Source organism: Hemitrygon akajei, unplaced genomic scaffold (genome assembly GCF_048418815.1).
Source record: "Hemitrygon akajei unplaced genomic scaffold, sHemAka1.3 Scf000158, whole genome shotgun sequence".
NCBI lineage: Eukaryota > Metazoa > Chordata > Chondrichthyes > Myliobatiformes > Dasyatidae > Hemitrygon > Hemitrygon akajei.
The window spans coordinates 234,219-258,689 of record NW_027332044.1 but is presented as its reverse complement, the minus strand read 5'-3'; the positions used below and the strand labels follow the sequence as shown (position 1 = coordinate 258,689).

At 51.2% G+C, this 24,471-nt stretch overlaps 1 protein-coding gene across 1 annotated transcript; it reads right to left on the bottom strand.

Moving 5' to 3' along the window:
* Nucleotides 1-7,219: 7,219 nt before the first annotated feature.
* On the bottom strand, nucleotides 7,220-22,468 carry LOC140724072 (oxidized low-density lipoprotein receptor 1-like). The gene is made up of 8 exons (XM_073038558.1): nucleotides 22,427-22,468; nucleotides 21,423-21,494; nucleotides 19,678-19,797; nucleotides 18,234-18,350; nucleotides 16,559-16,804; nucleotides 15,478-15,620; nucleotides 14,803-14,913; nucleotides 7,220-7,363 (listed from the first exon to the last, which is right to left on the bottom strand). Exons 1-8 carry the CDS (start codon nucleotides 22,464-22,466, stop codon nucleotides 7,220-7,222), a joined length of 993 nt encoding a protein of 330 aa, XP_072894659.1. The 5' UTR covers nucleotides 22,467-22,468.
* Nucleotides 22,469-24,471: the final 2,003 nt, after the last annotated feature.

Sequence of the window (24,471 nt, the reverse complement as noted above, 5' to 3'; positions counted from 1 at the left end):
TGCTGCCGTTAGAGGAAGGAAGGGGAGGAGAGAGGAGGCCAGGGAACGGGTGGTGAGTTTGCAAGCACTGATGCTAGTGGTGTGGAACACGTGACCGGCCTGTGCATGCAGAGTTGTGGAGAGATTCAGATCCTGGTGATCGATATCCGGTGGAACGGGGGTGGGGGGGGGGGGGGGGGAGGTGTAATACTGAGAGTGAGGGAAAAACTAAATATATCAGGGATGGGGTAAGAAGAGGAGGGGCATTAGCGGAAGTTAGAGAAGTCAATGTTCATGCCATCAGTTTACCGGCTGGGTAGCCTCCAAACTGATGGTATGAACATTGAATTCTCTAACTTCCGTTAATGACCCTCCTCCCCTTCTTACCCCATCCCTGACATACTTAGTTGTTTGTTTTTTTCACTCTCTCTGCCCATCACTCTTTGCCTGCTCTCCATCTCCCTCTGGTGCTCCCCTCCCTCTTTCTTTCTCCCGAGGCCTCCCGTCCCATCATCTTTTCCCTTCTCCAGCTCTGTATCACTTTCGCCAATCACCTTTCCAACTCTTAGCTACATCCCACCCCCTCTGGTCTTCTCCTATCATTTCGCATTCCCCCCCCCCCCCCCACTACTCTTAAATCTCTTCCTATCTTTCCTTTCAGTTAGTCCTGACGAAGGGTCTCGGCCCGGAACTTTGACAGTCCTTCTCCTTGTAGACGCTGCCTGGCCTGCTGTGGTCCACCAGCACTTTGTGTGTGTTGTACAGGAGAGGATGTGGGTCACGAAACGGGGTTGCTTGTAGGCGAGGGATGGGTGACGGAGACGGGAGTGGTGCACTGCAGTCTGTGTGACAGTGACTGGGAATAGTGTAGGAGTAGGGTGATGGAGTAGGGGTGTGATTTTGGAGAGGGAGGGTGGTATGCATATGGGGAAGACTGTATTCGAGTTACAGTGCAGGGCCTGACTCTGTGTTGGTATCGTTGAGTGGTGAGATCCTGCTGTGGTGCAGAGCCTGTCAGTGTATCAGTGTCACGATGAGGGGCTTGTTCATGTCAGATGTGGGTTGTGGCATTGACATCGAAACACTTTCAGTGTCCCATTGAAGAACATCTCCGTGTCACAGTGAGGGTTATGTGCCTCGTTCATAGCTTATGCAAACGGTACTGTCCCACTTGCAATCAAGTCTCACTAATATCTACCGTGTCAGGCTTAGAGGCGTTGACCCCTGCCCTGAGCGCATCTGCCCTTCAAACAATACTTCCTGCATTGAAACGTACGCAGCTCAGAATATGAGTCCCAGCAGGCTCAACCTTTTGCTTCTTGAATTTTCAGAAGTCTTAGCAACATCTGTCCCAACAACCACTCAACTATCTGTAATGGCGTTCTTGTATACATGTCCCTGCAACTCTAGTTTATACCACCACTCTCCCCTTTTAATGGCAAACCCTACCGCTGGGATATTAGTTCGATTCCAGTTCAGGTGCAATTTCAGAGAGTTGCTCATGGGAGAGGAAATAAAGGAGCTGAGCAAGGTGGGGGCGATGTAGCGCGGCCTCCAGGCAGGAGTCTGTGCTGCCCCCCCCCCCCCAGTGTTCGCTCGGCAGAAGACAATCTCTGCTCTGAACAATTGTAGATTACCGTGTCATCAAAAATGCCCAGGGGGTCTCAAGCTGCATAAATGTGTATGTGTGTGTGTGTGTGTGTGTGTGTGTGTGTGTGTGTGTGTGTGTGTGTGTGTGTGTGTGTGTGTGTGCGTGTGTGTATACATAATGCTTGAATGTATTGACTGATATCCTGCATATGCTTGCTATCTTGATATTTTATACATATTATGTACGCTCCAACCATAACTCTTTAGCCACATTTTAAACTGAATGTATTTTTTTTTTCTAATTTTGTGCACACCTGCATATCGGCCCCCTCTTTCTACGTGTATAGTGGTGACGGTAACGACCGCATACCATCGAGGAATTTCGTTCTCGTCCACAGTACCTGTTTTCCGTTCCCCTAACAAAGACAACACTATCTATACAACTCGCCATATTTCACTCCTTTCCCTGCTGAGCCACAGAACCATAGTCAGTGCCAGAGACCTGACCGGTGAGACTTTCCCCTGCTTGGTCATTTGCACCTCTCTCCTCCCATCCAGAAAAATCCATAGAGGTCTACCTGTTATTGAGCGGGTTGGCCTCAAGGGGTCACTGCACTAGTTCTGTTTAACCCCTTCCTATCCGTCACCCAGTTTCCTGTACCCTACACGGTGGGTGCAAATGCCTTTCTCTATGTCTTCCCTACCACCCCCTGAGCTTCCCGAACGATCCCGAGTTCATTCAGTTCAAGTTCCAACGCTGTTTCGCAGAGTGTCACGGCGAGATCCGTGTGGGTGTCACGGTATGTGGTCGTTTCGCGTCCATTCGGTGTCGTGTCCATGTCATGGTGAGGGGTGTGCGGGTGTCACAGTGACAGCTGTGTGTCTCGCTCACTGCCTGTGCTGTCTGTGAAGTGATTGTTCTCTGTGTTTCGCAATCTATCGTCAAAGTTCTTGATTTACCCCAGACACTTATCTGCCCACTCGATGAGTTTAAACCTGTGTTTTTGCCCCTCCTGCAGAGCAGTGAACGTAAATCACCGAACAGAACAGACCCTTCGGCCCACAATGTTGTGATATGCCAATTGAGCTAAATCACTTCTCACTGCACAACAACCATCTATTTGTATGCCCTGCACTTTAACATCCCTTCAAAGAGGCATATGAACCCCTCTCTCTCTGAGTTTGTCAATGAATCCCATGTGACTAGTAAAGACGCCCCACAAATTTGAATGCTTCCCGCTTCATCACGACAAATACAACCGAAACCGGGAATGCTGAGCTGACGCTCCTGCCCGCCCTGCAACGACGTCTCACTAATGTGTACAATATCATTATTCCAGCCATCGATCCCTGCCTTGAACTCATCGGTCTTTCGTACATTAGTTCCAATAAAGTTCGGGTGTAAAGTGAGAGGGTTGCTCATGGGAGAGTAAATGAAGGAGCTGCGCAAGATGGAGGCGGTGAGGCGCTGCCCTCAGGCAGGAGTCTGTGCTGCCCCCTACTGTTCGCCCGGCAGAAGACAATCTGAGAAATCTCGTTCTCATCCACTGTACCTCTTTTCTGTTCCCCTAACAAAGGGCATTCTATCGATACAACTCGCCAAGCTTCATCCCTTATTCCCTGATGAGCCACAGAACCATAGTCACTGCCAGAGACCTGACCGGTGAGACTTTCCCCTGCTTGGTCATTTGCACCTCTGTCCTCTCATCCTGAAGTATCTAAAGTGATCTACCTGTTATTGAGCGGGTTGGACTCAAGGCGTCTCTGCACTGGTTCTGTCTGTTTAACCCCTTCCTGTCCGTCACCCAGTTTCCTGTATCCTACTCCGTGGGTGTAAATACCCCTCCATGTCTTCTCTATCACGCCCTCAGCTTCCCGAATGATCCCGAGTTGATCCAGTTCCAGTTCCAACGCTGTTATGCAGAGCGTCACTGCGAGATGCGTGTGGGTGTCACGGTTTGGGGTCGCTTAGCGTCCGGTCGGGGTTGTGTCCATATCATGGTGAGGGGTGTGTAGGTGTCACAGTGACAGCTGTGTGGCTCGCTCACTGCCTATATTGTCTGTGAAGTGGTTGTTCTCTGTGTTTCGCAATCTATCGTCAAAGTCCTTGATCTACCCCATCCCCTTATCTGTCACCTCGATGAGTTTATATCTGTCTTTTTGCCCTCCTGCAGAGCAGTGAACGTAAATCACCGAACGGAACAGACACTTCGGCCCACAATGTTGTGATATATCAATTGAGTAAATCACTTCTGACTGCACAACAACCATCTCCCTGCATTCCCTGAACATTAACGTCCCTGTCAAAGAGGGGCATGAACCCCTCTGTACCTGAGTTTTTCGATTAATCCCATGTGGCCAGCAACAACGCCCCTCAACTTTGAATACTTCCCGCTTCATCACGATTAATACAACCGAAACCGGGAATGTTGAGCTGACGCTCCTACCCGCCCTGCAACGGCCTCTCTACAATATCATAATTCCAGCCGTTGACCCCTGTCCTGAGCTCATCGGTGTTTCGCACAACACTTCCTGCATTGGAACGGAGGCAGCTCAGAACATGAGTCCCAGCAGGCTCAACCTTTTGCTTCCTCACTTTGTCAGTGGTCTTAACAACATTTGTCCCAACAGCCACTCAACTATCTGTAATTGCGTTCTTGTTTACATCCCTCTGAAACTTTCGTTTATACCACCACTCTCCCCTTTTCATTGCAACCCTTACCGCTGGGATAGTGATAGCTGAGTGGAACGAGCTTCCAGTGGAGGTGGTAAAAGCAGGTTCGGTATGCCATTGAAGGGAAAACTGGATAGGTATATGGACAGGAAAGAAATGGAGGGTTAAGGGCTGAATGCGGGTCAGTGGGACTAGGTGAGAGTAAGGTGTTTCCGTGTTGTAATTGTTATATCGTTATATTGTTATATATTAGTTCTGTTCCAGTTCAGGTGTAAACTGAGAGAGTTGCTCATGGGTGACGAAATGACGGAGCTGAGCAAGGTGGAGACGGTGAGGCGCGGCCTCCAGGCAGGAGTCTGTGCTGCCCCCCAGTGTTCGCTCGGCAGAATAAAATCTCAGTTGTGAACAATTGCAGATTACTGTGGCATTCAAAATGCCCAGAGGGCCTCAAGCTGCATAAATGTGTGTGTGTGTGTGTGTGTGTGTGTGTGTGTGTGTGTGTGTGTGTGTGTGTGTGTGTGTGTGTGTGTGTGTGTGTGTGTGTGCGTGTGTGTTTGTGTGTTTGTCTGAGATTGTGTGTGTGCGTGCGAGTGTGTCTGTGTGTGTCTCTGTGTGTGTCTGTGAGTTTGTCTGTGTATACATAATGGGTGAATGTACTTACTGATAACCTCCATATGCTTGCTATCTTTATATTCCATACATATTATGTACACTGCAACCCAAACCCTTTAGACACATTTTAAACTAAATGTTCTCTGTTATTTTGTCCACACCTGCACATACATAAGTTTGGAGAATGGGCTCCCATTTCCTACCTATAGACTGATGACCCTAACGACCGCATATCATCCAGTAATCTCGTTCTCGTCTACAGTACCTTTTTTCCGTTCCCATACGAAGACAATCCTATCGATACAGCTCGCCACATTTCAACCCCTATCCCCTGCTGAACCACAAAACCAAAGTCAGTGCCAGAGAACTGACCGGTGAGACTTTCCCCTACTTGATCATTTGCACCTCTCTCCTCCTCCAGAATTATCCAAAGAGGTCTACCTGTTATTGAGCTGGTTGGCCACAAGGTGTCTCTGCACTGGCTCTGTCTGATTAACCCTTTTCATCTTCCTGTCTGTCACCCAGTTTCCTGTATCGGACACCGTAGTTGTAAATACCTGAATGCATGTCTTTCACATCATCCCCTCAGCTTCCCGATTGATCCCGAGTTGATCCAGTTCCAGTTCCAACGCTGTTCCGTAGAGTGTCATGGCGAGATGCGTTTGGGTATCACGGTATGGGGTCGCTCAGTGTCCGGTTGAGGAATCTGTCCATGTCATGGTGAGGGGTGTGTAGGTGTCACGGTGACAGCTGTGTGTCTCGCTCACTGTCTATGCTGTCTGTGAAGTGATTGTACTCTGTGTTTCGCAATCTATCGTCAAAGTCCTTGATCTTCCCCACTCCCTTCTCTGCCCCCTTGATGAGTTTAAATCTGTCTTTTTGCCCCTCCTGCAGAGCAGTGAACGTAAATCACCGAACAGAGCAAGACCCTTCAGCCCGCAATGTTGTGGTATACCAGTTGAGCTAAATCACTTCTGACTGAACAACAACCATCTCCCTGCATTCCCCGTACATTAACGTCCCTGTCAAAGAGGGACATGAACCCCTGTCTCCCTGAGTTTGTCAATGAATCCCATTTGACTAGTAAAGCCGCCTCTCAACTTTGAATACTTCCGGCTCCATCACGACTAATTCAACCGAAACCGGGAATGTTGAGCTGGCGCTCCTGCCCGCCCTGCAACGGCGTCTCACTAATGTCTACAATATCATAATTCCAGCCGTTGATCCCCGCCCTGAGCTCATCGGTCTTTCGTGCAATACTTCCTGCATTGAAACGAACGCAACTCAGAACATGAGTCCCAGCAGGCTCAACCTTTTGCTTCCTCACTTTGTCTGTGGTCTTTCCAACATATGCCCCGGAAATCAATCTACTAACCGTTTTGGCATTCTGTTTTTCATCTCCCTGCATTTCTGGTTCAATGCCTTCCTGCCTCCTCTTTAATGGCAGAGCTTCTCGCTGGGGTATTAGTCCTGTCCATTCTCGGTGGAAACGGTGAGATTTGGTCAGTGGCGGAGAAAATGAAGTGGCTGTGCAACGTGGGGCGCTGTGGTGCGGCCGGGTAGATGTATGTGCCGCCCCCTAGTGTTCGCTCGGCAGAAGACATCCTCTGTTGGTGTCGAATCCAGAATTCGGTCGCATTCTGTGGACTCCGGAACTCAAGCTGCGTTGTGGCCTATTTTAAGCCTTATATATTATAGTTGCTTTTGCACCTTGGTTCTGGAGTATCGCTGTTTCGTCTGGCTGCGTTTATGGCTCTTCATGTAAGATTGAATTAAATTTAAGATGGATTGTGTTTAAATAAACCTTACACACTGAACGCACCTTCCTTGGAAGAGAACCCAATGATCCAACTATCAGAAGCCCTCATTCATATCACGACACCTTAGCCACGTGTTAATCGGTGTTGCCTTCCTATTTCTGGCCACATCAGCACGAACCGACCTTCGCCTGCTCACCCTCCCACTGAAGATTGCTGAGGACCCGCTCAGAGTGGTAGTGTCCCGGACACTCGAAAGGCAAAATATTATCCAGGAATCTCTCTACCGCACACAGAACCTCTTTTCTCATCCGCAAACGAATGATCCCCGATTACCACAGCTCTGCCCATCTCGCCTACATCTGAACCACAGAGACAAAATCAGTCCCAGAGACCTGACCTGAGATAGTTCTCTCTATTTGGTCAATTGACCCCTCTCCCCGCATCCAAAAGTAAACACAGTGGTAGACCTGTTATTGAGGGTGTTAGCCACAGGGGGCAGTCTACACTGGGCCTGGCAGTTCTGCACCTTTCATCTTACTCACTGTCACCCAGTTTCTTCTGAACTGCACATTGGGTTTAACTTCCTCCCAATATGTACACCCTATCACACCTCAGCTTTCCGAATGATCCCGGGATCATCCAGCTGCAGATCCAACCGCTTAACACCGAGTGTCAGAAACTGCCTCCGGATGCACTTCTCACAGGTGAAGTTGTTAGACGCACTGAGATCACCCTGACCTCCCACGTCCTGCAAGAGGAGAATTCAACTCTCCTGCCAGGCATGCCTACTGCTCTAACTGAAGGAAACAATAAATAAATCGAAAACAATTCCATCAACAGTTTGTCACTGTTTTATCTGTTTTTAGTCCTTGCTGATGAATCCGCTTCCCTATTTGGTGGCGGTTCAAACAAACGCGAAACGCTGTCCCAACGACTCCGTCAGTCAGACTCAGAGTGAAACAGCCACTTGAACCCCTCTTCCCCTGTGTTTGTCAATGCATCTGATATGACAGTTAAAGCCGCCCATCTCCCTTAAATTCTTTCCTTTTGAACCAAAGTCTGGAATGTTGAGCTAACTGTCCTTACCGCCCTTCAACCACCTTCCACTAATGACTGCAATATCATAATTCCAGACTTTGACCCGGCCCTCAGCTCATCTGTCTTTCGTATAGGACTTCCTGCATTGAAACCCACGCAGCTCAGAAAATGAGTCCCTGCAGGCTCAATATTTTGCTTCCACACTTTGTCTGTGTCCCAACAACAACTCCACTATCTGTTTTGGCATTCTGTTTTTCATCCCCCTGCATCTCTAGATCAATCTCCACCCCTCCGCCTTTTTAATGGCAGTGCTTCCTGCTGGGATGATAGTTCCAGGCCAGTCCAGGTGGAAACAGTGAGATTTGCTCAGTGGAGGAGGAAATGAAGGACTGTGCAACGTGGGGGCGCTGTGGCGCGGCCTCCGGGCAGGTGTATGTGCCGCCTCCCAGTGTTCGCTCGCCAGAAGACGACCTCTGTTGGTGTCGAAACCAGATTTCGGTCGCATTGTTTGGACCCCGGGCTTCAAGCTGCCTTGTGGCCTAATTTAAGCCTCATATATTATAGGTGTTTCTGCACCTTGGTCCTGGAGCAACGTTGTTTCGACTGGCTGCGTTTATGGCTCTTCATGTAAGATTGAATTAAATTTAAAATGGATTGTGTTTCAATAAACCTTACACACTGATCACACCTTCCTTGGAAGAGAACCCAATGATCCAACTATCAGAAGACCTCATTCCTACGACGACACCTTAGCCACGTGTTATTCGGTGTTGTCATCCTGTTTCTAGCCACACTAGCACGTACCGAACTTCGTCTGCTCACCCTCCCACTGAAGATTGCTGAGGACCCGCTCAGAGTGATAGTGTCCCCGACACTCGGGAGGCCAAATACCATTCAGGAATCTCTATCATACACAAAACCTCTTTTCTAATCCCCTAACAGGTTATTCCCTCTCACCACAGCTCTCCTCATCTCGCCTTTCCCTTCTGAACCACAGAGACAAAACCAGTGCCAGAGACCTGACCTGAGATACTTCCCTCCACTTGGTCATTTCACCCCGCTCCCCATCCAATAGATAACAAAGTGGCAGACCTGTTATTGAGGGGGTTGGCCACAGGGGCACTGTACACTGGGCCTGGATGTTTAATCCCTTTTAATCCTCCTGACTGTCAATCAGTTTCTTCTGAGCTGTACATTGGGTCAAAATTCCTTCCAATATGTCCTCCATATCACCCCTCAGCTTCCCGAGTGATACCGATTTCATCCAGTTCCGGTTCCATCCCCTTAACGCCGAGTCTGAGAAGTTGCATCAGGATGAACTTCTCGCAGGTGAAGTCGTCAGAGACATTGAGGTCTCCCTACCGTCCCACGTCCTGGAATAAGAGCACTCAACTCTCCTGCCAAGAATCGAAGGAAACCATAAATAAACTGAAAACAAATCCATCAACAGTTTGCCACTGCCTTAATCTGTTTCCGTCTTTGCTGATGAATCCGCTTCCCTGATTTGATGTGGTTCAAACAAAGGCGACACGCTGTCCCAACGACTGCGTCAGTCAGATTCAGAGCGAAAGAGCCACTTGAACCCCTCTTCCCCTGTGTTTGCCTATGCATCTGATGTGACAGTTAAAGCCGCCCATCTCCCTTGAATTCTTTCCTCCTCAACCAAAATCCGGAATGTTGAGCTAACAGTCCTGCTCACCCCTTGCAACCACCTCCCGTTAATGACTGCAATTTCATAATTCCAGACTTTGTCCCGGCCTGAGCTCATCAGCCTTTCGTACAATAATTCCTGCATTGAAACGTACGAATCTCAGAACGTGAGTCCCAGCAGGCTCAACCTGTTTTCTTCCTGACTTTGTCTGAGGACTCACCAACTTCTGTCCCAACAGCCACTCCACTATCTGCTAGGTCAGTCTGGTTTTCATTCTCCTGCAACTGTAGTTTAAACCCCACCACTCTCACAGGTGAGGTCACCGGTGTGACTGGAGGTCTCTCTTCCGTCCCATGTCCTGCAATGAGAGCATTCAACTATCTAGCCAGGCATTCCTACTGCTCTAAATGTGCAATTATAAAGAAGCAAACAATAGATTATCTGAAAACAAACCAAACATAAGATAGGCCATGTCACCCTGTCATATCTCTCTTGACCTTGCTAATGAATAAGCTTCATCATTTGAGTGGTGTTCCAAAAAAAAAAACGCGAGGCTCTGTTTTCTCATGGTCTTTCATTGAAACCTGCCCCTACGCCAGGATTTTATTTGTAGATAATTCCGGCAGTCAGGCACAGAGCGACGCCCCCTCCACACCGTCCCCATCACACACACCCGGGGAGAGACGCAGAGTGAATCCCCCTCCACACCGTCCCATCACACACTCCCCGGGACAGACACAGAGTGAATCTCCCTCCACACCGTCCCATTACACACTCCCGGGGTCAGACACAGAGTGAATCTCCCTCCCACACCGTCCCATCACACACTCCCCGGACAGACACAGAGTGAATCTCCCTCCACACCGTCCCATTACACACTCCCGGGGTCAGACACAGAGTGAATCTCCCTCCACACCGTCCCATTACACACTCCCGGCGTCAGGCACAGAGTGAATCTCCCTGCACACCGCAACATCACACACTCCCGGGGTCAGACACAGTGTGAATCTCCCTCCACACCGTCCCCATCACACACTCCCCGGGACAGACACAGAGTGAATCTCCCTCCACACCGTCCCATTACACACCTCCGGGGTCAGACATAGAGTGAATCTCCCTCCCACACCGTCCCATCACACACTCCCCGGGACAGACACAGAGTGAATCTCCCTCCACACCGTCCCATTACACACTCCCGGCGTCAGGCACAGAGTGAATCTCCCTCCACACCGTCCCATCACACACACCCGGGGTCAGACACAGAGTGAATCTCCCTCCACACCGTCCCATCACACACACCCGGGGTCAGACACAGAGTAAATCTCCCTCCATACGTTCCCATCACACACTCCCGGCGTCAGACACAGAGTGAATCTCCCTCCACACTATCACATCAACACACTCCCGGGGTCAGACACAGAGTGAATCTCCCTCCATACCCGTCCCATCACACACTCCCGGGGTCAGACACAGAGTGAATCTCCCTCTACACTGTCCCATCACACACTCCTGGGGTCAGACACAGAGTGAATCACCCTCCACACCGTCCTATCACACACTCCTGGGGTCAGACACAGAGTGAATCACCCTCCACACCGTCCCATCACACATACCCGGGGTCAGACACAGAGTGAATCTCCCTCCACACCGTCCCATCACACACACCCGGGGCAGAACACAGAGTGAATCTCCCTCCATACGTTCCCATCACACACTCCCGGGGTCAGACACAGTGTGAATCTCCCTCCACACCGTCCCATCACACACTCCCCGGGACAGACACAGAGTGAATCTCCCTCCACACCGTCCCATTACAAACTCCCAGGGGTCAGACACAGAGTGAATCTCCCTCCACACCGTCCCATCACACACTCCCCGGGACAGACACAGAGTGAATCTCCCTCCACACCGTCTCATTACACACTCCCGGCGTCAGGCACAGAGTGAATCTCCCTGCACACCGCAACATCACACACTCCCGGGGTCAGACACAGAGTGAATCGCCCTCCACACTGTCCCATCACACACTCCTGGGGTCAGACACAGAGTGAATCACCCCTCCACACCGTCCCATCACACACTCCTGGGGTCAGACACAGAGTGAATCACCTCCACACCGTCCCATCACACACACCCGGGGTCAGACACAGAGTGAATCTCCCTCCACACCGTCCCATCACACACACCCGGGGTCAGACACAGAGTGAATCTCCCTCCATACGTTCCCATCACACACTCCCGGGGTCAGACACAGAGTGAATCTCCCTCCACACTATCACATCACACACTCCCGGGGTCAGACACAGAGTGAATCTCCCTCCATAACGGTCCATCACACACTCCGGGGTCAGACACAGAGTGAATCTCCCTCTACACTGTCCCATCACACACTCCTGGGTCAGACACAGAGTGAATCACCCTCCACACCGTCCCATCACACACTCCTGGGGTCAGACACAGAGTGAATCACCCTCCACACCGTCCCATCACACACACCCGGGGTCAGACACAGAGTGAATCTCCCTCCACACCGTCCCATCACACACACCCCGGGGTCAGACACAGAGTGAATCTCCCTCCATATGTTCCCATCACACACTCCCGGGGTCAGACACAGAGTGAATCTCCCTCCACACCGTCACATCACACACTCCCGGGGTCAGAAACAGAGTGAATCTCCCTCCATACGTTCCCATCACACACTCCCGGCGTCAGACACAGAGTGAAAATTCTATGGATGTTCGGTGGGGAACTTTCTGACTCGATGCATCGCCACCTGGTGTGGATGCTGCAACGCACAGAATAGTAACGGGCTACAGAGGGTTCCAGCCTCGGCCGCCACTCTGACGGTCACACCCCTCCCCACCAGCGCGGACATTGTCAAGAGGCGATGCCTCGGGAAAGCTGCATCCATCACTGAGTCCTCTCCCCACCCGGGAGAAGTCGCAGGAGCCCGGACACCCACACACAACGATTCAGGAACATCTTCTCACCCTGCGCCATCACATCTCTGAACGCACGAGCACTCGAGATTTTTGCGGTGTTTATTAATGTTTGTAATTTACATTAACTGTACAGCTTTTTGCAGTACTGATTAAACTAAAGAACAAATACCAGGCCGTATAAATTTCAGTTAAAAAATCAAATAGCGATTCTACTTAAAAATATTCGATACGACAGGACACTTGGCACGCTGGCTTTCACCGGTCAGGGCACTGAGCACAGGAGTCGGGAGATCACATTGCAGTGGTACAAATCATCGGTGAGGCTTTCTACTTTAGGAAACAAATGCCACTGACCTGAAAGAGTGTACAGGGAGTTCTACGGGGATATTGCAGGAAAATCGAGGGTTATGGAGAGATGGAAAGGAGCAGTGTTATAACCTTACAGAGGTGCAAACACCCAAAGGCGGCGCAGACAGAGGGAATAGGCATTGTCTTTTACCCAGGGTTGGGTTATCGAAAACCAGACGCCACAGGATTGTGCTGAGAATGGCTGGAAAGGAGAGAGAGAGAGAGAGAGAGAGAGAGAGAGAGAGAGAGAGAGAGAGAGAGAGAGAGAGAGAGGAGAGAGGAGAGAGAGAGAGAGAGAGAGAGAGAGAGAGAGAGAGAGAGAGGGGGGGGGGAGAGAGAGAGAGAGAGAGAGAGAGAGGAGAGAGAGAGAGAGAGAGAGAGAGAGAGAGGAGAGAGAGAGAGAGGAGAGAGAGAGAGAGAGAGAGAGAGAGAGGAGAGAGAGAGAGAGAGAGAGAGAGAGAGAGCGTAGAAAGGGTGTAGGGAGGGAGGAAAGTGGGAAAGAGTTGGCAGAGCGAGAGGAGAGAGAGCGGGTGGAGAAAGGACGAGGCGTTAGGGGGTAGGCCGAGAGGTAGAGTAATTGGAGAGGAACGGGACGGGGCGGAAATCGCGAGAAAGAAGGAGATCGATGATGACAGAGGTATGTTAGTGTGCGGTGTGGAGAATGGGGCCGAGACAAGAGGAAGAGAATGGAGTAGAAGGAAAGAACAGAGAGGGAGAGGAGGGAGTTTGAGAGGATGGAGGAGTGATAGTTGACGAAGAGAGAATGCGGAAATAGAGGGGTAGTCACTTGATTCAAACCGGCCGCACTGGCACAGACGGCAGAGGATTGAGGCGAGAGTAGGTGGAAAGGTGGATGAGAGGGAGGCTTCTGGGAGACGGAGAGCTTAGAGAGATCTGGAAAGGGAAGTTAGTCACTTGATTCATGTCGACTCCACTGGCTGTTGACAGAGATCCTGGATATATTCAGGAATCTCCGGGAACAAAGGTGCCGATTTCTCGCAGATGAAACGGCGATCATGACTGCAAGGGTTACTCCCTGGGTACGAGTTGCAGTCTCTGCATTGGGACGTCCTCGAGGACAACTTGTACAGGAGACCCCAGGACACGTTCCTATCCAAGAGGGTTAAACAATTTCAACATAGACAAAACAGCTCCAGCAGGACTACCGGAGCCCAGACCGTCCCAAGCTAATCACATGAAATCACTCTCTCCTAACAGCCTGTGTCACTCCCCAAACTCATCCCACTCAACTACGCTCTCCCCACGGCCTCGTGCAGCACCCGGACCGTTGCCATGGTTCCAATGTCCTCCCCACAGTCCTCGTATCCCCCAAACTAATCACACCGAACCGCTTCCTCACCACAGTCCTCAATCAGTCCCCATACGAATCGAACAGGCCCACCCTCTCCCCTCTGATCAGTTTCAGCCCCCGCAGAAACCCCACTGTCCCACCGTCTCCTCACAGAGGTTGTCTGTCCCGAAATGAATCCCACTGTTCCACACTCTTCCCTCAGCTCTATATCGGTCCAAGATTAATCCTGTTGCCCCTCCCTCTATCCAGAGCTTCGGGTCTGTCTCCTAACATATCCCACTACTCCGCGCTCTCCCCTCAGCCCTCTGTCGGTCCCGATTAATCCTGTTGCCCCTCCCTCTATCCAGAGCTTAGTGTCAGTCTCCTAACATATCCCACTACTCCGCGCTCTCCCCCTTAGCCTCTGGTCCGCCTCCAGAGTTATATCACTGGCACCCTCTCTCCCACATCTTTGCGTCTCTAATCTCGTTAACCGACTGTGTTTCCACGGCCCTGTGTCGGTTTCTAAACTATTCCAGTTGTCCTACTCTCGCCCCTCAGATCCATGTCATTCACAAAACTAATCCCACTGTTGCTCCCTCTCCTCACAGCCCGGCGAATATCTCCAAAATAATCCCACTGCACGGGGCTGTGCTCACCCAAATGCGTCAGTACCAAAATAATCTCTGTGTACTGACCTCTCCCCCACTGCCCCCTGCTAGTTTCCGAAATATTTCCACTGCCCTGTCCTTCCCCGACAGACATGTGTCGACCCCAAAATATACCCATGGTACCACCCTACCCCCTACCCACATACAGTCCACAAACAAATCCCAATGCCCCTCCGTTTTCCCAGAAAACTACTTCGGGTCCTTAAACGAATCCCATTTTCTCCGTCAGGACTATCACAATACCAAAGTCTCACCCCACAGATCAGTCCAACTCTCACCCCGTCTTCGCATTTTCCAATCCAGTGTGCCCTGTTTCCGTCGACAAGTGTCGACAAGTTTGCGGGATACAAAGCTCTGGGAAATTAAATTTATTCGGTTAATGCTAAGAATCGAAAAATGTGATACGGAGCTTCTCTCAGTTGATTACGACAGGAATCCGTGATGGGACGGTATGGATAGAGCTTCACTCTCAGGTTAACCCCGGGGAGTGTGTGATGTGACAATGTGGAGGGAGCTTCACTCTGTGTCTGACGCTGTGTGTGTGTGTGTGTGTGTGTGTGTGTGTGTGTGTGTGTGTGTGTGTGTGTGTGTGTGTGTGTGTGTGTGTGTGTGAGATAGGACGATGCAGTGGGAGATTCCCTGTGTTTCTGACACGGGAGTGTGTGATGGGACGGTCTGGAGGGAGATTCACTCTGCGTCTGACCCCGGGAGTATGTGATGGGACTGTGGGGAAGGAGCTCACTCCGTGTCTGACCCCCTGTGTTTGTGATAGGACGATGCAGAGGGAGATTCTCTGTGTGTCTGACCCCCGGGAGTTTGTGATGGGACGGTGTGGCGGGAGATTCACTCTATGTCTGACCCCGTGGTGTGCAATGATTCCTGTGTTACTGTGGGATCTTCTCGTGCTGTGACACATACCGCTTCATCACTTGAATTGATTTCGAGCAGCCTTGAATCACGGTTTGAACATTCCTGAATCGCTTTGTGGAAAGCTGTTTCAAACGTGGATATGTAATAACACCGGTCTTTATTTCTGATCCAGTCCTGGGAACAGGTTTGCTCTGGAAATCAGGGATGAAGAACAGTGAGACACAGACTGAATCTCCCTTCACACCTTTCCATCACGCACACCCAGTGGAACACACAGAATGAATTTCCCTCCACGCAGTCCCATCTCACGCATACCTGTGTTCAGATACAGATTGAATCTCCACCCACACCGTCCCATCGCACATTAACAGGATGAGGCAGAGTGAAGTTCCATCCACATCATCCATAACAGTCTCTCCCGTCAGGCATAGACTGAGGCTACCTCTACCCTCCCCTGATACGCTCACGGAGTCAGACACAATGTGATGCTCCCTGCACACCGCCCCATCACAGGCCCCTGGATCAAACACGGAGTGAAACTCATTGCACAAGGCCTCATCACACAGACACTTGGTCAGACCCAGAGTGAAGTTCCCTTCCCTCTCTCTCCCATCGTACAAAACCCCGGGGTCAGACACAGAGTGATGATCTCCCCGAAGCGTCACATCTCACACATTCACAGGGTCAGAGGCACAGTGTCCTATCCGACACTCAAGGGAATCAGATAGTGACTGTCGCTGTCGTCCAATCACACACTCCCCGGGTCAGACACATAGAGAAGCTCCCACCCACACCCTCCCTTCCCGGCGCACACTCCCGGGGTCAGACACATAATGAAGCTCCCACCACACCCTCCCTTCCCGGCGCACACTCCCGGGGTCAGACACATCGTGAAGCACCCACCACACCTTCCCTTCCAGGCGCACACTCCCGGGGTCAGACACAGTGAAGCTCCCACCACACCCTCCCTTCCCGGCGCACACTCCCGGGGTCAGACACGTAGTGAAGCTCCCACCACACCTTCGCTTCCCCGGCGCACACTACCGGGGTCAAACACATAATGAAGCTCCCACTACACCCTCCCTTCCCGGCGCACACTCCCGGGGTCAGACTTGTAGTAATCTCTCACCTCTGCTACTCGCCAGAAATTGGCAAATTTCACCCTTTATCCATTTGAAAGTTCTGATCTTCGTTTCCAAGATGGAGAGGTTGTTCTTGAGGGCAGAAATATTCTGGAGACAATTGGAGTTGGAGAGATTCAACTCTTGGGCCTGTTGTCGATATTGGGTCTGTGTCCTGTTCATCTCCAGATATTGCTCCCAAAGCAGCTGGTATTTTACGTCGGAGTTGATCTGAGACTGACGAATCTGTGATGCTGAGGGAGATGGTGAAGGATGTTTCGCGTTTATAGTGACGTGTCAGACAGCGTCACGGTGCGGGGTGTTCTCGCTAATTGGTGTGATAGTGTCACCTTGCGGTGCGGTGCAATGTACGTAGAGGAGCGTGCAGTTGTCACGGTGACGTGAGTTACAGTGAGAGGCGTGTTTTTGTCACGGTACAGATCGTGATGTGGTATGGTGAGGGGCTTGTCTGTGTTTACAGTGAGCCGCGTGTTGATAACAAGGGGACGGGTGCTTTAGTGTCACATTGTGCGGCGACTGTGCTACCGTGACGTCGTGTCTGTGTCAAGCTGACGGGTATATCAGTGTCCCGGCGAGGTTTCTGTTGGTGTTACGATGGGGGCTCCGTCAGTATCACGGTGATGATTGATTCCGTGTCACACTGAGAAATATATCAGAGTTGCGGTGAAGGACGTGACGTTGTCACGATGGTACGTGGCTCTGTGTCTCGGGGTGAGCTGTGCCGAGTCAAAGTGAGGTTTATCTCGATGTGAGGGGTTTCTCGGTGTCACGGTGCGTGGAATGTCTGTGTTATGCTGTCTGGCGTGCTGGTGTCACAGTTGAAGGTGTCGCCTTGAGGAGCGTATCAGTAACCCGGCCGGGGGCATGTCGATAATCCAGTGAGGGGTACGTTGTCACTATGAGTGTGATGTCTCTGTCACAGTGAGGGGCATGTCGATGTTACAGTGAGGGGTACGTTGTCACTATGAGTGTGATGTCTCTGTCACAGTGAGGGGCATGTCGATGTTACAGTGAGGGGTACGTTGACACTATGAGTGTGATGTCTCTGTCACAGTGAGGGGCATGTCGATGTTACAGTGAGGGGTACGTTGTCACTATGAGTGTGATGTCTCTGTCACAGTGAGAGGCATGTCGATGGTACAGTGAGGGGTACGTTGTCACTATGAGTGTGATGTCTCTGTCACAGTGAGGGGCATGTCGATGTTACAGTGAGGGGTACGTTGTCACTATGAGTGTGATGTCTCTGTCACAGTGAGGGGCATGTCGATGGTACAGTGAGGGGTACGTTGTCACTATGAGTGTGATGTCTCTGTCACAGTGAGGGGCATGTCGATGTTACAGTGAGGGGTACGTTGTCACTATGAGTGTGATGTCTGCCACAGTGAGGGGCATGTCGGTGTCGCAGCTGGAGTATATCAGTGTCGTGTACAGGACTCTGACGGCGCTATGCTGACTGTGTTGTTGGTGTTATGGTGAATGGCGTGTCGGTGTGAGAATGAAACTTGATCGTGGAATAGAACAGTTCGTACAATTGTCACGGTTAGGGGGTGTGTCCGTGTCGCGTCGATGGGAGTGTGGTTATCACTGTGAGGTTTTACGCCGACTATCCATCTCGCTCTGTTTGTTTATGGTCTGACTCCACACGGAGGCCGTTCGACTCACCAAATATCGAGAGCCCGGCAACTATCGCGATGAAAGCGAACGTAACCAGGCAGAGTAGGCAGATCTTACGGTGGGATCTGTTTCCGATGTTCTCTTCCGGGTCCTGTTTCTGCGGACCTGTAGAGAGACCATTCAGCGTGTGCGTGAATTCAGCCGTAACCCCCACTGAGTCTCCCTTCCACCCACCATCCGCGCTCCCCCCCTCCCAACACGATCACCCCCCTCCATCTCTCAATCTCATCTGCTTTCTAGCCGTCGTCGCTGAGAGTCCCAATTCGGTGACTCGGCAAAGGCTGACTAATGTCTGACTGTTTCTGTTTCTGTCTTTTAGCTGATCTCTGAAATTGGTGTTATCTCCGTGAACTTCCTTTGGGCGTTTGACCGGGTCCCTCAGGGGAGGCTGATCCAGAGGATTATGATACAGGGGATCCACGGGGAAGTGACCGTCTGGATTCAGAGTTTATTGTTTTTCACAGTTGTATTATTGTCTGCCCGCTTTGTTCTTTTTTACACACGTGGGATATATGGCGGCCCTGTAGGGGACTAACATGTTCCCGACGGTCTGGTACCGTGTAGTGGTTAGCAAACGCTTTATCGTACCAGCGAGACGGGTTCAATTCCCGCTGCCGCCTGCAATGAGTGCACCGTATCCCCGTGACACAGTGGGGCTCTTCCGGGTGGTCCGGTTTCCTCCCACAGTCCAAAGACGTATCAGTTGGTAAGTTGACAGGTCATTGTAAATTTCCCCTTCATTAGACCGGTATAAAATTGTGGATTTGCCGGGCAGCGCGGCTTGACGGGCCGGTAGATCCGATTTCACACTAGTCATTTAATAAATTTGTAAATCTGAGTAAAACTTCAAAACGCTGAATCTCAAGGTTGTCTCTGATGTATAGGACCAACTTGAATGAAACTGGAGATGAGTGGGTGGGTAGAATTGTAGACGGCACGGAGATTAGTTGTGTGATGGATAGTGTAGAAGGTGCCAATGGATTCAGCGGTTTGCATCCGTTACAGATATGGGTCAAAAATGGCAGATAGAGTTTAGCCCGGCTTCGTGTGAGATTCTGCGCGCTGCGAAGGGACAGGACACCTGTCACGTCGAGGCGCTTATCTGTCGACGTCTAAAGACATGAGTTGAGAGTTAGGGGGCAAAAGTTTAAGGGTAACACGAGGAGCAATTTCTTTACTCAGAGAGTGGTAGCTACGTGGAATGAGCTTCCTGTAGAAGTGGTAGAGGCAGGTTCGGTATTGTTATATAAAGTAAAATTGGATAGGTATACGGACAGGAAAGTAATGGAGGGTTATGGGCTGAGTGCGGGCCAGTGGGACTAGGTGTGTGTAAGCGTCGGCTCGGACTAGAAGGGCCAAGATGGCCTGTTTCCGTGCTGCGATTGTTATACGGTTATATGGTTATAATGACGTCATAATTATGAACTCTGACCTGTTTGGGCATTGGTTGGCAGATTACGGGGTCCTGCGGCAATGGGAGAAGCCTCATCCTCATCGATGACGGGCTCGTCTTTCGGAAAGTTCACCTCTGCGTAGGTGGAGCTCAGACCGCCTGGAACCCAAAGCGAGGGAGGATGAGAGAGAATGTAATAGAAAGAGGATAGAGGACGGAGCGAGGGAGCAGAGAAAGGGGAAGAGAACGCAAGGGACAGTGTGGGTTAAGTGAAGAGAAGATAGGATGAGAGGCGGTGAGAAAGAAGTTGAGGGAACGGGCTAAGACGGGAGAGAGAGGATGAGAGATGGATGGAAAAGAGGAAAAAATGATGAGCAATGGGCGGGGAATTGGAGAGAGAGAATGGGGAAAGAGAAGGGTTGGGGGAGACGGAAAGAGAGGCTGAGGGAGAGGGAGCGGAAGCAGAGGGTAAGAATGAGTGGAGAGGCAGAGGGGCGAGAGAGAAAGTAAAAAGCGGAGGGAGATAGGAGAGTGAGGGATGGAGAAAAGTGTGAGAGCGCAGGGGTAAGAGACGAAGGAAGAGAGAGAGATTGTGAGAGGGGGGAAGGGAAAGGGGAAAGCCTGAGCGAGTGTGGAAAAGGAGAAGGGATCGTTAAAGAGAAGAGTTGCGGAGCGCGAGATAAGCGGAAAATGGGGCGAAGGGGAGAGGACAGGGAGAGAGTGAAAAATGGAGAAAGCGGACAAATAGCGGGAGGTCAGAGAATGAGCAGACAATGAGGGAAATAGTGCGGAGGACAGAGCGGGAGTGAAAAAGTGGGAAATGGAGAGTGTGATAGAGGGGCGAGTTGGGAAAGTGAGTCAAGTGAGGGAAGGGGAGAGTTGTTGAGATTGGGTGTAAAGGGTAGCGGTTGGGAGAGGGGAGGTTCAAAGGAGAGGGGAGAGGGCAGAGAGGAGGGTGCGAGTGAGATGTGGAGAGATAGAGGAATGTTGATAGACGAGCGAGTTTAGAGAGAGTGCGCAGATAGCTGGGGAAGGAAGGGAATGGGATAGGAGAAAATGGTGGAACAGGGACAGGTTGAGAGAGGGGGAGGAAGAGGAGAGGGGATAAGGGAGGGAGGAAGGGAGGAAGAGCGGGGAGAAGAGGAGAGTGGCAGACAGAATGATGGGAAGAGGGAGAATGTGGGTTTGAATGTTGAGACAGGTATTCAAATTTTTTTACAGCGCTTCCTCCTCTCCACCTCTTCCACGGCCCTCCGTGCTCACTACCAGTCCCGTAACGTTCCCTTACCGACCCATCCACAGACATCTCTCCTCGCCGTCCCCTCCCACGCCATTCCCTCCTTTCTGTGCCTCTACCAGTGCTCCCTCCTCAATGTCCCTTTCTCCACACCGAACACTCCGCAGCAATTCCTCCTCACCTACACCCTGGTCACACCCACCACCACGCCTCCCAGAGCACCCCCTCATCACCGACCCCTCCCACAGCACTGACTCGTTGTCACATCTCACAGCGCTCCGTCCAGAGATCCCCTCACAGAAAGCACCATCCTCACCAAACACAGCCCCCGCTTCCATGGTGATGAATCCTCACCGTACGTCCCAGAGGCACTCTCCACACCGACTCTCCCACAGATCTTCCTCATCATGGCCTAAACCACAGGATCTGTCTGACTTATTCTACACAGCAACGAATCATTTGGGTCAAAGTATCATTGCCCTGTGAACTCGCGACAGGATTGCACACGTCACCGAAACACAGTCAAACCAACAAAGATGAAACTGACCTCCATCTCTCCGGACCCGGGGCGCCGAGAGGGCCGTGACATTCAGTTCCGCGTACGATACATCCGGTTCAGCTGGGAAGACAACAGTGAGGGTGAGAATAGGGGTGAGACTTTCTCCGCACTGTCACATCACACACTCCCGGGACAGGCACAGAGAGAAACTCACTCCACACCGTCCCACTGCCGGGGTCAGTCACAGAGTGAAACTCTCTCTGCAGAGTCTTATCACACATTTCCTGGGCAGAACACATAAAGGTCACTCTACAGCGTTTCAACATAAGTTCCTGGGGTCCGACACAGAGTGAAGCTCCCTCGGCACTGACCGACCACACCCTCCTCTCCGGGGTCTGACACAGAGTGAAGCTCCCTCGGCACTGACCGACCACACCCTCTTCTCCGGGGTCTGACCACAGAGTAAAGCTCCCTCGGCACTGATCGACCACACCTCTTCTCCGGGGTCAGACACAGAGTGAAGCTCCCTCGGCACTGACCGACCACGCCCTCTTCTCCGGGGTCAGACACAGAGTGAAGCTCCCTCTGCACTGACCGACCACACCCTCTTCTCCGGGGTCAGACACAGAGTGAAGCACCCTCCACACTGTACCATCAGACGAGATTGGGATAAACGCAGAGTAGACGCCGGTGACCCATCACCCACCCTTCCAACTCACCGGAATCAGACACAGAGAGTAGCTCTGTCCACACTATCCTCGTACCCACTGCCGAGATCAGTCACCGAGTGAAACTCCCTCCAAAAAAACTCTATCAAGCATTTCCTTAACAGAAACACTGTGAAGCTCTCTCCACTCTGTCCCTCCACAGATTCCTAGGTCAGTCACTGAGTAACGTTCCCTCCATAGTATCTCGTCATAAGATCCCTGGGCACCAGCCGAATGCCACCTCCCCCGGGGTCAGGCACAGAAAGTAGCACCGTCCACGCTGTCCGATCTCACACACCCGGGGTCAGACACAGCGGTCTCTCTCCCTCTCTCCGCACCACTCACCTCTCAAAGGAGCTTGTGAATCCGCTCCTGTGAGCCGCATGTTCGCGTCCATCCTGTCGAGTCTCTGAGCGCCTGAAAGGGATGGGACAGTTGGGAGAGGAAACCCGTAGTGGGAGACCGTCGCCCACAAACACCAGATGAACAGCCGATAAAGAGAGGGACCGAGAGATGGGGGAGGAAGTGAGGGGATGAGATAGATTGAGAGTGTGAGAGAGGGTGGTTGTGAGAAATGGAAGTGGCGGGTGTAGGGTGGTGAGAAACAGAGGGAGAGATTTGGAGAGTGACTGGCCACAGGACACAACCCCAACACACAATCGCCTTCCTCGTCCTCTATCTTCCCTTCCTTATCGCACGGCATTTTCTCTATCTCTCCCTCTCCACACCCCCCCCCGCTCTCTCTCTCTCTCTCTCTCTCTCTCTCTCTCTCTCTCTCTCTCTCTCTCTCTCTCTCTCTCTCTCTCTCTCTCTCTCTCTCTCTCTCTCTCTCTCTCATTCTCCCGCTCCCACCTTCCGCCTCTTTCCTCTAATCTCTCTCTCCTTTCCGTCTTCCCTTTCTCTCCCTCATCCCCTTCTCTCTCCACATCTCCCACCACACTTACCCCTTCCGGCTTTTCCTGGATGGCAAGGGGTTGGGTGCTTTTTTTAAACTCGGAACACCCGGCCTTCTCTCACATTCTGTCATTCCCCCCATTCCCCAAACCCACCCGCCCCCCCCCCACCCCCCGCGTTCAATCCGTCTCCCTTCTTACTTTCTTTGGCACTTCCCACTACACACTCTTTCGCTTCCTCTTTTCTCCCCCACACAGTTCCTCTTTCCCTCTCTCCTACTCGCCCCTCCGGACCCCCTTACCCCAGCCCTCTTCATCCGTCTCCCTCCCTCCCACCCTCACCCCTCACCCACTACTCCCTTCCATTCCTCCCTTCCGCACCATTTTCCTACCGCTAGCAGTTCCAGAGGTCTTGAACTGTGTGTCTGCCTCAGGGACTGTGCGTCTGTGTGTGTCTCTGTGTGTCTGAGAGGCGTTGTGTTGCAGAGGGAAGAGGAAGGAAGGGGAGGCGAGGAGCGGGCAGGGACGGTGTTGGTGAGATTGCACACACGACAGGATCTACATTTAACCATTTAACAATAACACCATGGAAACAGGCCATCTCGGCCCTTCTCGTCTGTACCGAACGCTTACTCTCACCCAGTGCCACCGACCAGCTCTCAGCCCATAACCCTCCATTCCTTTCCTGTCCATATACCTATCCAACTTGACTTTAACTGACAATATCAAACCTGCCTTTACCACTTCTACTGGAAACTCGTTCCACACAGCTAGCACTCTCCGAGTAAAGAAGTTCCCCCTCATGTTACCCCTGAACTTTTGCCCTCTAACTGTCAACTCATGTCCTCTTGTTTGAATCTCCCCTACACTCAATGGAAAAAAAAACCCCATGAACGTCAACTCTATCTATCCCCCTCATAATTTTAAGTACCTCTATCAAATCCCCCCTCAACCTTCTACGCTAAAGAATGAAGACCTAACTTGTTCAACCGTTCTCTGTAACTTAGTTGCTGAAATCCAGGTAACATTCCAGTAAATCTTTCCTGTACTCTCTCTATTTTGTTGACATCTTTTCTATAATTCGGTGACCAGAACTGTACACAGTACTCCCAATTTGGCCTTACCAATGCCTTGCACAATTTTAACATTACATCCCAACTCCTATACTCACTGCTCTGATTTATAAAGGCCAGTATACCAAAAGCTTTCTTCACTACCCTATCCACATGAGATTCCACCTTCAGGGAACTATGCACCATTATTCCTAGATTACTTTTTTTCTACTACATTCTCAATGCCCTATCATTTACCATGTATGTCCTGTTTGGATTATTCATACCAAAATGCAGCACCTCACACTTATCAGCATTAAACTCCATCTGCCATCTTTCAGCCCACTCTTCTAACTGGCCTAAATCTCTCTGCGAGCTTTGAAAATCCACAACGCCACCTACCTTTGTATCTTCTGCTTACTTACTAATATAATTTACCACTCCA